The following is a 14,595-nucleotide window of genomic DNA, read 5'->3' as shown; positions in this document are numbered from 1 at the left end:
TTCCAGAACGGCCAGGGCTACACAGAGAAACCCTGTCTGCTAAACAAGATAAAAAAGGACCTCTCCAATCCCATGACCCCTTCTTTGTCTTCCTATTCACAATCCACAAACTCTGAAGATGTACCTGCCAGGGCTGCGTGTCTCTACTCCCAGCCAGTCCCCGACTCACTGCACGAGGGCTGTACCCTCCTCCGCCCAAATGGTCTCAGCCTAGGGCCTCTAAGTCGAATCCCGTTATCTGCCAATTGAATCTTCCCAAAAGCTCTCACACTGTTGTTCACTGTCTACTCCGCCACCCTGGCCCTTCAGCTGCTCTGTCTGTCTGCGTTGTTCTGTCACCGCTGTCTTAGGCCATTTTCTGTTGCTTAAAAATTATTTATTTATTTATTTATTTATTATTATTTTTTACAACTACTAGGAATTGCAGTCTTTCCCAATTCTAATGTCAGCTAGTCTGGCTCAGTGTGACCTCAACTATACCATCAGGCAGTCAGTCACCTAAGGGCCTTGTAGACTGAGTCATTTGCTCTCCCCGCCCCCTCCTCCATGAAGCGCTTTCAATAGTACCTCAGGCTTCCCCGTCAAAAGGAATCTGGGAGAAAGCACACGCATAAAGACTCCAAGAAAGAAGGAAGTCTTAGAAAGTCGACTGAAGGTGCTTAGCATTCTTTCCTCATAGGGGTGAGTGGGTAGAAGAAAAACGCGCCTGTGCGCAGGCTCCTCTGCAGCGCCTCCTCCGCTCCACAGGGGGCGCTGTGGAAAAAGCTCCGTGGACCGTCAGAGCCGCTCTAGCCGTCCATTTCGGTAATCAGAGAGACTATCGCGCCGCGGGGTCCTCCAAGATGGCGGCGCAGAGGAGGAGCCTGCTCCAGAGTGTGAGGAAACTGACCGGCCCTCCGGGCTGGGAGGGTTGGGAGCTCGGGTGTGTCCTCAGGTGCAGGAGCGGTTGTCTTTAGATGGCAGGGTGTAGACCCCTCGCTCCAGAAGCTTGTGGGTGCTTGCAGCGCGCGGGAGACCCGGAGCAGGCTGGTGCCTCCCCTGCTCTGCGCGTGCGCGCCACAGGCCGGGCCTCTCGGGGGTCAAGGGCGCCGGGGTCCTGCGGAGTGGGAGCGTCCTGGAGCCGGAAGGGGACATGGCGCCGCCCAGCGGGCCATCCGGAGCGCGGACACCACTAATAATAAATAACCCGGCTTGTGTAAGTCGCGCTGTGTCCTCGGCATTGTGTGGATAAATTCGCAGCAGCAGCAGCAGCAGATAGCAGATAGCTAGGCACTATAGTTATTTCTGTTTCACAGGTGAGGAAACCGAGGTAACACAACTGGTGAGCGGCAGAGGCAGGATGACTTGAGGTTTTGGTTCTGCCTCCCAGTGCACCAAGCTCCATTTGGCCTTACACAGGGTCCTTTCTCTAAGGGTAGAGAGAATGAGAGGTTTGGCTCCAGACACGCCTACCCGGTAGTCTGGACCTCCAGGGGGTTGATGCATATGCAGCCTTCCTGCTCCTGAGACCTACTCACACGCGTGCAGTTACACCTGCATGCCAGTGACCCGGTGACGATCCCCTGGTCTTCCCCAGCCATGACGCTCTGTAGGAGTTGCCTGTCGGTGTCCGGGTCTCCTGAACTAGAATGGATTCCTTGGATAAGGACCGCTTGCTTCTTGCCTTGACTCCACCACTGACTACCCTCGCGTGCTAGGTGCTTGGTCGGTGTTTGTAACGTAATGAGAAAGTTGGTTTTGGACCCTTTTAAGGGTGAGGGGAAGTGGCACTCCTGCCCTTGAGGGTCAGAGGCGTGAGAAGAGGAGAGAGAGGGACCGTGGCCTTCACTACTGTGTGCCTGCGCCGGCCTCTCTAAAACTGAGATCAAAGAGGTCTGGCTTTCTGCTCTTACAAGGCCCCAGAGGGCAAGGCTCTTGTATAAATGTCTCCATTGTAGAAAGCATCCTGGGAATACTGATATGACTGTGGCTGCGAGAGAAACAGAGGCTGTGGGGGGGGGGGGGGGAAGTTAAGTGATGCATACTGAGTTGGCTTGCTGAGGAGAGGTCATGGTCACCAGGGTCAAGTATCTTTGTCTCCTAGGTGTGAGGGAGCCCAAAGAACGCCAGTTAGGTAGAAGGCTGACTGCTCCCAGCACTAGAATGTGTTCTCTGTGTGCTGGTGGACTTATAAATGGCGGGGCGGGGGGGGGGGGCTTTTAATTCATAATATCTATGCAAGAGAAGGAACAGGTAAAGATAACTGTACAAGACCCCTTCCATCCTCAGGACGGCAGGACATCTCTTAGGGGTATCCTAGTGTCCAGGCCAGGCAGGATGCAGGGCTTGTTGACCTGTCCTCTGTCCTGAGTCGGGCGTTCTGCAGATGGCCTTGAAAACTACTAGTCTGGGGCTCGGGGGGAAGACAGATAGGCAGGGTGCCCGTTCTCACATTGTTCTCAGTCCAGCTTGGGAAAGGGAGTTTATACCATAGCACAGTGTGTAAGGCACAGTCAGTGTGGACTTATTTATATAGGGAGCACTGGATAGGCAGCCGAGAAGGCAGCTGAGAACCACAGAGACTTCAAAGGATGTTGTTAAATCTCAAGCCCTGGGAGAAATGGCTGAGGTGTCTATTTAACGTATCAAAGCAAACCTGGCCACCAGGTTCTCCCAGCATCCCTCAGCCCTGGGGGTTGGGCTGCTCTTTCCTTAAAATCCAACCATTTGGTTATCCAGCGCCCCCTCCCTTTATTTTATTTTATTTTATTTTTTTGGTTTTTCGAGACAGGGTTTCTCTGTGTAGCCTTGGCTGTCCTGGACTTGCTTTGTAGACCAGGCTGGCCTCGAACTCACAGAGATCCACCTGCCTCTGCCTCCCAAGTGCTGGGATTAAAGACATGCTAGTGATAAAGGCTTCTGGGATAGGCTGGTAATTGGCTCATGTGAACCTTGGACAGATTGGTAAGAGTGTCTGGAAGAAAAGGCATTCTAAAGGATTTTACCTACCATCTCTAAGCAGTGTGGTACTTTTTAAAAAAAAAAAAAGATTTATTTATTATATACACAGTATGATCAGATCACATTATAGTTGGTTGTGAGCCACCATGTGGTTGCTGGGAATTGAACTCAGGACCTCTGGAAGAGCAGTCAGTGCTCTCAACCACTGAGCCATCTCTCCAGCCCCCAGTGTGGCACTTTAAAAGATCTTTTTTTTTTTTTCTTCCTTAAAAAGATTTATTATTTATAGTGTTGTGCCTGCATGTACACCTGCAGGCCAGAAGCGGGCACCCAGTCTCATAGATGCTTGTGAGCCACAGTGTGGTTATGGGTTTCTTGGTGTAGCCTTGACTATCCTGGACTCGCTTTGTAGACCAGGCTGGCCTCAAACTCACAGTGATCCCCCTGTCTCTGCCTCCCAAGTGCTGGGATTAAAGGCGTGCGCCACCACCGCCTGAAGAAAACTTCAGAACAGTGGTTTTTAGACTTCTAATGTTGTGAGCCTTTAATACATATTCTCCTGTTGTGGTGACTTCCAACCATAAAATTATTTCATTGCTGCTTTATAACCAATTTTGCTACTGTTAGGAATCAAAATGTAAATGTCTGGTATGCAGGATATATGATGTGCAACCCTTGTGGCCCCCAAAGGGTCGTGACCCACGGTTTGCCTTGCAGCCACCCATATGAATTTATACCTCAGTTTCCCCAATCCAGAAGGACTCCTAGGAGAATTTGATACTATTACATGAACTGCCACAATGCTCTCCAAGTCTGGATTGGTAACACTCAGCTGGGGGGTGGGGGGGGGGCGGCTGCAAATACCTGCTACCACCAAAGTAACAACCTGAGTGTCCACAGGAGGCGAGAAGGAAATCCACAGCAGGAACTGGTAGCTGGTGTTGGTTCAAACTTCTAGAACCCAACACTGAGCAGTTTATTTTAGACATATTTAGGTACAGTACAACTTTGGAAAGAAGTTTCCTGGTGACAGTTATCAGAATAAATGCATAAGGAGTGACTACATCGAAACTTTTTTGCAAAGTCGGTAAGAATAGGTTCTATTGACTGAGAAACACTGCTCAGGATAAAGGTCTCGGGAGGAAGCGTCTGGGATACACATGATAGTGTGTGTTGGGACACTGCCCTCATGAAGCTTATATTCTGGTGAAGGAGACAAGTGGTAAACAGCAAATGCAGAGTGTATAGTTTAATAATTTCTAACACACCCTAGGATCCAGAAACAGGATGACAGAGGATAACATCTCACTATTTGTTGAGATAGAGGTGGGAGTGTGGGAGAAGGTAGAGGCTGTGAGAAGCTGTCATTTTCAGGAATCTCCAAGGAGGCCAGTGTGGCGGGAACGCCTTGGAGAAACGATAGTCATGGTCTGCAGGCGCTGTTGGCTCCGTGGCTGTTGATACAGCCTCCAGATTTGGCAGGTGATGTGAAGTCTCTGAGTGGGTTAACCAGTGGTGACGTCTGATTTTTGGCTAGAGAAAAATTCCTCTTGGGTTTGAGCGGTAAGAGTGGAAGCCTGGGGCCTGCTGAACATCTGGCTCCTGTGAGCGGACATTGGTTTGGCTAGGATGATAGGAGTGGGTTGGGAAACAGCACCGTGTGGCTGTAGTTTGGAGTCAGAGCTGCTGTGCTTTGTTGGTGAGTTGAATTGCCTGTGAAGTGTGTGGCCTAAGGAAGGAGAGCCAGGGGCTCCAGGGTTCTCTTTGAGCGTCACTGCCGAGTGTGGGGTAAGGAGGCCTGAAAAGGGAATGCCTTTTGAGACAGGGAGAACCAGGAGCTTGGTTTGTTACCATAGCACGTGCCTGCAATGCCGGCTACGTGGGGGGCTGAGTTGGAAGGGTGACTTGAGCCCAAGAGTCTGAGGCCAGCCTTGGCAACACAGTAAGATGATATCCAAAAACTATAAGAAAACAAGTTTAAAAAAGAAAAGACCATCAACCTGAACTTGTTGACTTAGATTTGTCCGGAGCAATTGTATTTATGAAATCACAGGTGCTACCTATGCATTTTTCCTAGTGTTCCTTAAAGTAAATAAGTACTGGACTGGGAGGTGCACTCAGTTGAGTGTTTGCCTGGTGTGCATGAAGTCCTGTGTTTGATTCCCAGCACCTCCCAAGACAGCATGATGGCACAGTCCTGTAACCATAGCACTTGGGAGGCAGGAGCAAGGCTGTTGTAAACATATTTGCCACTGAAATTAAAACACATATTCAGTGGGAAAAAAAAAAGTCCAGGGCTGGTGATAGGGCTTAGTGGACGAGTTTGCTTAGTGTGCATAAGGCCTAGGTTCCATCCCCAACGGTGGGGGGAGGGGAGGAAAAGGAAAAAAAGGAAGGAATGAAGTATCTTAGGCCATCACCTATAGCTGTTTACTAACCACTCACCAGCTATTGGGAATGAGGTCCAGCTGCTGTGCTGGCCCGCAGAGCCCATCCCACAGTTACCGGGAGCCTTTGCGCGCACATCTCGGAGTCTGGCCACCGCTGCATAGAGAACGTTTGAGGGAGGCTCTAGAAGGCAGTGGGGGCCTGGAGCGAGTTGGCCTCGGAAGTGGGTCATACAAGGGGGTTTTTGGAGAGAAGAAACCGCTGTCTCTCACCCTAAGCCATCTTCCCGGGGCATTGTTCTCTCTTCCAAGCTTCCTTTCGGTCTCTGTGGCAATGGGTTGCTTTCACCACAGAAACACTTGGCCTTTTCATACCATAATTTGATATTCAAGCTGTGGCCTGAACTGGGAACGGGGCTTTGTCCACTTGTCTGCCCAGGGTTTTGAGATGAGTTGGGTGGGGACAGTTACTGGACTCCTCAATTTGGATAAGAGTGTAAGAGAATGTGAAGAGCTCATGAGTAAATAAACAGGCGCAGGTGTGTGTGAGGCCCCTGAGGCCACACACAAGGGTTACCACAGAAGGCTGCCTCGAAAATCGGCTGGAATTAGGTCCTTTGAATTGGCCTCTCAGCACATTTTCTGGTGAATTTTATGAGCAGTTCTTTCGAATGATGGAGGAATCATGGTTCCGATGCGCGCTCGCTTCCCCCCCCCCCCCCCCCCCCGTGTGTGTGTGTGTGTGTGTGTGTGCGCGCGCGCGCGTGCGTGCGTGCGTGTGCTGAGGACTTAGAGTGTGAAACACCCCCTTCTCAGCTTCCCCAGGGCTGGCACCCCCTGAGCTCGCAGGTCTGGCATTTGGGGACGTGGGAGAAAGTATGTATCAGTTAGTGCAGGGGTGGAGGAGTGGGTGGCTTGTGTGAGAAGCAAATATGTGACCTTTCCCAAAATCATTCAGCAGTGTGGAGGAAGGATGGGACTTGGCAGACAAGTTAATAGAATCCACTGTGGATGCTTCTATGTGTAGTCCCTGGCAGAATAGGAGAGGGATAGGAGAACACACTCAAGTCTCACCCAGCCACAGCATAGCAAGAGTGCTTTGGAGTGCAGTCAGTAAAGTCAGGGGGGACCAGATACTCCCTGGCTCACGATGGCACAGCCTCTGGGTGCCCTCTGGCTACTTGCTAATAAGTCAGTGGCTAGGGCACAAGGTTACTGGGCCTCCTGTTGAAGGAGCACCCAGAGTACAGGAGAAACTGCCCATTTGTAGAGGGCCTGGGGCACTGTTATGAGGTCAGTGTATTATTATAGGTGTATCTTACCTTAGGACCAAAAAGCAAGTTGGGAGGAAAGGGCTTATTTGGCTTACACGTCGATATTGCTGTTCATCACTGAAGGAATTCAGGATAGGAAACCAAACAGGACAGAAACCCGGAGGCAGGAGCTGAAACAGAGGCCATGGAGGGGTGCATTTATTGGCTTGCTCCGCCTGCCTTTTTATAGAACCCAGGACCACCAGCCCAGGGATGGCGCCACCTAAGATGAGCCGGGTCCTCCTCCATTGATCACTAATTGAGAAAATGCCCTACAGCTGGATCTTGCGGGGTGTGTGTGGGGGGGCATTTCCTCAACTGAGGCTCTTTCCTCTCTGATAACTCTTGTCTTGTGCCAAGTTGAAACAGAGTCAGCCAGTACAAGGTAGAAAAGGATACATACACTAATTACCTTGTAACACCATCTCCAGAAAGGATCGTGACTGAAGAATACAGGCTTTCAAGTAGTGAACCATTAAGAGTACCAGCATGCAGTCGCAGTGAGGCAAGCCTGTGATCTCAGCACTGGCAGAGGCAGGCGAACCTCTGTGAGTTCGAGGCCAGCCTGGTCTATAAAGTGAGTCCAGGACAGCCAGGGTTACACAAAGAAACCCTGTCTCAAAGAAAAACAAGCTTAGTTCCCTGACAGTGGACCACCTAGTACTCATGCTGAGCCATCAGCAGTAAGTAGGTTCTGGGACCATACACAGTGCTCTCCTGGATCTTGTGTCTCCATTATGTTGGGTGGTGTGTGTTGGCGGAACAACAAAGCCGTGCCTGCTGGCTGGGAAGGCATTTGATTCTCAGTTCTTTTCAAACCTCAGCACCCTTCAAGAAAAGGGCTCAAGCTGGGGGTGGTGGCGCACACCTTTAATCCCAGCACTTGGGAGGCAGAGGCAGGTGGAGCTCAATGAGTTTGAGGCCAGCCTGGTCTATAGAGTCCAGGACAGACAGGGCTGGCTACACAGAGAAACTCTGTTTCGATAAACCAAAGAGTAGGGTGAGGGGGGCGGGTCTCAGTTTTGTCTTTCTGTGCTCTCAATACTTTTATGACATTTACTGTTCTCTTTTAAAAAAAGATTTAGTTCTAATCCTCTGTGTGTGTGTGTGTGTGTGTGTGTGTGTGTGAGAGAGAGAGAGAGAGAGAGAGAGAGAGAGAGAGAGAGAGAGAGAGAGAGAGAGAGAGAAAGGTATGTTGATTGAGAGTGCAGGTGCTAGTGAGTCCAGAAGAGGGCACCAGATCCCCCTGGAGTTGCAGGTGGTTGTGAGCCATCCTGTGTTCTGGGCACTGAACATTGGGTTCTCTGGAAGAGCACCACTGTGTACCCTCCACGCCAGCAGGGGACAGTTTCAAGACTAGCCCTCACTTGCCTGTACTAGGTTGGCCTTGAGTTTGTGGTGGTGATCTTTCTATTTTCTCCCCCTGAGTACTGGAACAAGCTGCTGCTCTCTTTTAAAACCTAGATAAAGGGATTGGAGAGGGGGCTGGAGAGATGGTTCAGCGGTTAAGAGCACTGACTGTTCTTTCAAAGGACCCAGGTTCAATTCCCAGCACCCACATGGCAGCTCACAACTCTCTGTAAATCCAAGATCTGACACCCTCACACAGACTACAAGCAGGCAAAACACCAATGCACATACAATAAAAATAAATAAATTCAAAAGGAGGGGCCAGTGGAGAGGTGACTCAGCAGCTAAGAGCACTTGCTGCTCTTCCAGGTTCCATGGCAGGCAGTAGACTGAGTAGACTTTCACTCTGTCTTCTAAATACTGTAACTCATGCTGGCTTCCCACTTATTGTAATGCTGGAAAAGTTTTCATTCAAAACGAAGTCATCAGGCCGGGTGGTGTTGGCGCATGCCTTTAATCCCAGTACTCGGGAGGCGGAGGCAGGTGGATCCCTATGAGTTCGAGGCCAGCGTGGTTTACAATGCGAGTCCAGGACAGCCAGGGCTACACAGAGGAACCCTGTTTCAGAAAAAAAAAACAAAAAACAAAAAACTGAAGTCATGTGAGAAAAAACTGGCAGTTTAGAGATCAAATTGGAGGTGGATTGATGGCTTCTAGATCGATCTCTGCCTTTTGGCTAAGGTCAGAGGGAAGACAGGAAGTGTGTCATTTATTGAAGACAGTGTGGCTGATTGAGTTTAGGGAAACTTGACCACTCTCCCAGGTGGATTGGAGCAGGGACTTGGGAGTAGATAAGACTGAGAAATACAAACAGGTGGATGCTGCCTCCTGTGCTTGCTGGGTAAAATTTTGTCTTTATCTTACTAGTGAGCCACGGCAAAAATGAGCCAGGAACTTAAATGCCTAACAGCAGCCACGGTGAAAGAAGCAAGACTTTGTTAGCAAGGTGCACTGGGATAAGTGGTTGGCTTCCGGTGTGCTCGCCTCTGATTGTAGCTGAAGCCAGAAGCCGTCTCATTTGAGGCCCCAATGTATCAGGCCTCTTTATTATTTTTTTTCTTACATTTTTACTTATTTTGTGTGTAAGAGGTGGGATGGGGTTCATGCATGTCATTCATGCAGAGGTTAGAGGACGATTTACAGTCACTTCTGTCCTTCCACCACATGGATTTTGGGGATCTAACTCGTGTCTTCAGGTTTGGCAGCAAGGGACTGAGCCATCCTGCCTGCCCTGTGTAGACGGTTCTTTTTGGTTGCTTTGTCTTTTCGTCTTTTGTTTTGAGACAGTGCCTCTCTGCATAATCTTGACTGCCCTGGAACTCACTCTGTGACCAACCAGTCTGGCCTCAAACTCAGAGACCCACCTCACCTGCCTCTCCAGTGCTGGATTTAAAGGTGTGCACACCCTCTCCCTACCCGCCAACCCCCAGCTCTGCCTTGGGCTTTTCAAGGAAGGTAAGTCTTTGGTGTGGATCCCTCCAGCCAGAAGTGAGTTTGCTTCCCATAACTTTTGTCTGGGCAGTTTCTTAGATGCCATTTAAAGTGCTATGTGGCAGGCTCTATCTGAATAAGCTAAACAGCCATGTGTGAGATTGTTGGCCTGTCCAACAGTGAGGTTCAATGCTGTCAGCACTCTGGAAGGCTGGAAGGAAAGCATAAAGGTCTCATCTGACTTACGTGAATGTAGGGTTTAAAAGCAGGAGAGCGGGTTGAGGGACACTAACCTACCAGACTCCTCAGGAAGGTTGCCATGTAAAGGCAGAGAGTTGTGCTGGCCTCCCTGTAATCCCAGCACTTAGGCAGAGACAGGAGATCCCCTGCTTAACAGGACTAGCTGGAATTGTCCATCTTCAGGGTCAGTGAGAGACCCTGCTGCAGTGAGTAACGTGGAGAGCAAGCAGGGACACTCAATGTCAATTTTAGCCCCTTGTCACATACATGCCCAGACATGGGAACACACATACACTCATAGTACACACACAAAAAGAAAAGAAAGTGTCAGTAAATTTGTCTCTTGGGTGCTTTTTTTTTTTTTCAAGATAAATAAAGACTGTGCATAAATACATAGTGGCACTGGAGTCTTGACAAAATAGTTTGCCAATAGAAAAAGGACACATTGCCAAAATTTACTGACTCACCTTATAAAAATTAAATGAAAAAATATGAGAGTTGGGCATGATGGTGCACACCTTTAGTCCCAGCACTTGGGGGTGAAGCAGTGACAGGCAGCTAGATCTCTTTTGAGTTTAAGGCCCACCTTGGGCTACATAGCAAGGAGTTCCAGGGTTACAAAACCCACAAAATAGTTTATTTTTTATTTTATGTGCATGGGTGTTTTGCCTGCAAGCCTTTGGTTGCCAGAAAAGGGCACCAATTAGAGCTCTGAAACTGGAATTTCACAGGCATGTGAGCCACCATGTGAGTGCTGGAAATTGGACCCTGGTTCTTAGCAGCTAGAGCTTTTTGTTTGTGTTTGATTTTTGAGACAGGATTTCTCTGTAGCCTTGGCTGTCCACCTACCTGCCTCTGCCTTCCGATGGCTGGGATTACAGGCATGCACCACCACCAGCCAGCCAGCCAGCCAGAGTGCTTAACATCTGAGCCATCTCTCAAGCCTATGAAAAAGAGAGTTAAACATGTAGTGTAGGAATCTCCAGATAGTAGTTGTAACTGCTTAAGGTCAAGGCACCAGCTGAGTAAGCTGGCATTGTTGTGCCCACAGGTTCTGACTTGGGAGAGTTTGTTATCAGCTAAGTATAGTCTTGGTGGTCAGTACAACATCCACCCACCCCATAGCATCTTTCTGGGTCCTCAGCAAGCAATACCAAGGCAGGCCCTTCAATCAAGTGCCTGACCTTTATTTGCACATGGTAGAAACTAGCTGTTTTCCTTTTAAATTTTTCACTTATTTGTGTGTGTTTTAACAGACATGCCTGTGAAGGTTGCAGGGCAACTTGTGGAAGTTGGTTCTCTCCTTCCGCCATGTGAGTCCGGTGATCAAATTCAGATCATTAGGCTTGGCAGTAGGCACCTTTACCCACTAAGTCATCTCACTGAGCCACTCAGCCACTGTGAATCCCAGGTGCCCTTGAGCTCCAGGCTTCCTGCCTGAGACTCCCAGTGCTGGGATTGCAGCTACGGGCCGTTAGGCCCAGCCACTAGCTTGTTACTGCTGTGTCTCTAACACTGAGTGAGTTGCCTGGGCAATGCTTAGGTTTTGCTGGTGAAGTACGGATATTAGAAAGATCCCAGTCCTGTCTTTGCGTGAGTTAGATGATGGCCATGGAAACGCACTGACCGGAATGACGCTCTGCTTCGCAGATAGCACGTGGGACTGCCATCTCCTGTTAGCTCAGGCCATCTTCATCTCACTCCCTGCAGACAGGACTCCAGAAGGCACCTTCCGCTCTCGAGACCGTCTGCAGCCTGTAGGCTGCTGAGCAGTACCTTCTCGTCCATCCGGGACACAGGACGCTTAGCTGAAGAGGTGCCCTGTGCTTATGTGTGTCTTAGGTTTAGTTTCTTTCCCACCGCAGGCATTAGACGGAGCCTAGAAAAGGAGCTTCCTTTCTCAGGTTGTCTGGGCCCTGAGTGCCGCTCCCTGAGTGGAGATGTAGCCACAAGATCTAAAGGGTAGCATGAGTTCCTGAAAACTGAATTCCCTGGCAGCTGCCTCCTTATCGTGGCCCACAAAGTCTGCCAGTGTCTTCCAGGCCTATGTGTGTGCTCACGTGCTGCGTCTGTTCAGATCCTCAGGTTCCCAGATGCTTTCCCTCACTGTGAACACCATACCAGCCTCTCAGCCTCCTGTAGTCAGGCACGTTCTTCTTCCACCTCAGGATCTTCGCACATGCTGTTCCTTCTGCTGGAAAGCTCATTCCCACTCCCTAGAAAGACCAGTCTGTCACCCACTCAGGTCTGAGCGCTCACCCCATCACTTCCTGTCTTATTTCGTAGTGTGTTTCTCCACAGCCCACGTGTCGACTTACTGTATTATGTGGTTGGTGTCTCTCTTTAAACTGTGAGCTTCCTGTGTGACTTTGTTGTGTTGTTCCTGGGACTTAGTGTAACACCCGCCTGTTTTAAGCACTCAGCAGGTACATTTGTTGAATGAGTAAGTATGTTAACTGAATATATAGACGTGATATAATACATGTGGCTACAGCAATGTACATTCCCATTTATGTCACATGTCATGAACAGAGCTAAAAAGTGGTTTTTGTTACCAGGAAGCAGCTTCCCTTTGTCTGTCTCTTAACCTAATATCACCAGAGCTAAACAGAATCTCAGCCATGTCATTTCCAGCACAGTTTTAGATATAGTGTCTGTTCTCAGAGACTCTTGTGGCGAAACTGACTAAAGCAAACACCGCAGAAGGAAGCATGGATGGATAGGTGCCATATTCATGGGTCAGAAGATTGGGTGGAGACGGAGAGACTGGCCTGGAGAGCCAAGCAGTTGTAGTCAACACCCCAGAGCCTTTTTTTTTTTTAAACTCATTTATTCTTGGGTTTGTTGTTATTTTTGTTGGTTTGGTTTGATTTGGTTTGGTTTTTCGAGATAGGGTTTTTCTGTGTAGCCTTGGCTGTTCTACACTTGCTTTGTAGACCAGGCTGGCTTTGAACTCACAGAGATCCGTTCGCCTCTGCTTCCCCAAGTGCTTGGATTACAGGTGTGCACCACTGCTCCTGGATTATTTATTTATTTTTCAGACACGGTTTCATTATGTAGCATAGCCTGGTCTTAAACTTGTGAACCTTCAGTCTCAGCTTCCCAAATGCGGGAATTACAGGCATGTACCTCTATGACTAGATTCCTAACAAGATGTTTTGTGTGTGTGTGCCTATGGACAAAGTAACTCTAGATGGAAAGGCAGAGAAACTGGACTCATCAAAACAGCCTTGGAAAGAAAATATAGTTAGAAAAATTCCCTTAGGTCAGTGGTTTTCAGCCTGTGGGTCAGAACCCCCACAGGAGTCACATGTCGGAGATTTACATTGTGATTCATAACAGCAGCAAAATTACAGTCACACAGTAGCAACAAAATGATTTTAAGGTTGGGGTCACTACATGAGGAACTGTTTAAAGGGCCACAGCATTAGGATGGTTAAGAACCAATGCCCTAGGTGAATTTAAGACTTACTGTAGGGCTGGAGAGATGGCTCAGAGGTTAAGAGCACTGGCTGTTCTTCCAAAGTTCCTGAGTTCAATTCCCAGCGACCACATGGTGACTCACAACCATCTATAATGAGATCTGGTGCCCTCTTCTGGCGTGCGTGTGTACAGGCAGAGCACTGTTACATAATATATGAATGAATAAAAAGACTTACAGCAGAGAAACCCTGTCTCCAAAAACAAACAACAACAACAACAAAAAACTAACTGTAACAAAGCTGAAGGAATAAAATGCTCAACACAGAGATGAACAGACTAGAGTTCAGAAACGCGGTATTTTGCAGAGATGTGATAGTAACTCATCGGAGGAAGCTGATCTTCAACAGGTGGTTTTACAGTGGTTGGAGGGGGGAACATTGACCTAGAGCTGCCTTGTACAGAAATTAATTCAAAAGAGGCCTAAAAAGATGTAGAACTGTAAAACTTGTAGTGAATGTGAGGTTCTCATGGCCTGGGCTGCTCAGAGGGCTCTTGGATGAGACTCTAAAAACGCAAACATGAAGGCGGTGTTGGTGCCCGCCTGTAATCCCAGCACTCAGGAGGCAGAGTCAGGCGGATCGCTGTGAGTTCAGAGCCAGCCTGTTCTATAGAGCTAGTTTTAGGACAGCCAAGGCTACACAGAGAAACCCTGGGGGTGGCAGAGTTTAGGGGTGGGATGGGGATCAGGGTAAGAAAAACCATGCAAGAATAGATAAAATGGGGGCTGGAGAGATGGCTCAGAGGTAAAGAGCACCGTCTGCTCTTCTGAAGGTCCCGAGTTCAATTCCCAGCACCCACATGGTGGCTTACAACCACCTGTAATGAGATCTGGTGCCTTCTTGTGGTGGGCAGGCACATGTGTGGGCAGAATTCTGTGTAAATAATAAGTAAATCTTTTTTTAAAAATGAATAGATAAAATGGATATCATCAAAAACATAAGTTTATTTTACCCAAACAATATGAGGCAAGCTACAGACTTGGGAAAATATTTAAAAATCATGTAGCAACAAAGAACTCTTGCAGATATGTGAAGAACTCTCCAAACTCAGTTGTTAAACAACCTAGTTTAAAAGGAGGCATAAAATAAAAACTGGCCAGGAGGACCTGCGGGGGGCAAGTGAACACTTGAAAAGATGTTTGGTATCGTTAATATCACTGTTAGGGAAATGCAAACCCCACCATGAGATGAGGCTTGCTTTAGAGTGTCTGTAGCAAAGACGAGACAGAGGATCCCTAGTGGTGACAGGGGCTGTGGGTTTGGATGCTTGCTGCTGGCAGGAACACTTGGCCCAGCTGCCTTGGAAGATGGTGTGGCAGTTCCTTCTGAAGGAGACTCCAGGGGCTGGAGAGTGGCTCACCAGCTAAGAACCCCTGTTGCTCTTTGAGGACT

General features: G+C 48.7%; 1 protein-coding gene across 2 annotated transcripts in view; it reads left to right on the top strand.

Moving 5' to 3' along the window:
• Window positions 1-783: 783 nt before the first annotated feature.
• TAB1 (TGF-beta activated kinase 1 (MAP3K7) binding protein 1) overlaps window positions 784-14,595 on the top strand; it is a 32,262-nt gene continuing 18,450 nt past the window's right edge. Inside the window, exon 1 of one of the 2 annotated variants that reach the window (XM_084750355.1) lies at window positions 784-875. In XM_084750355.1, the coding sequence (XP_084606481.1) occupies window positions 843-875 (33 nt within the window). In that variant the 5' untranslated portion in view covers window positions 784-842. Of the gene's footprint in view, window positions 876-905; window positions 1,196-14,595 lie in introns of those variants that run through there. The other variant, XM_084750354.1, reaches the window with a different exon arrangement.

The sequence above is a fragment of the Acomys minous genome (assembly GCF_964271855.1).
Source record: "Acomys minous genome assembly, chromosome: 12".
In the NCBI taxonomy this organism is placed as follows: domain Eukaryota; kingdom Metazoa; phylum Chordata; class Mammalia; order Rodentia; family Muridae; genus Acomys; species Acomys minous.
Note: the sequence above shows the minus strand (reverse complement) of the source record. Positions and strands in the feature narration are given on the sequence as shown.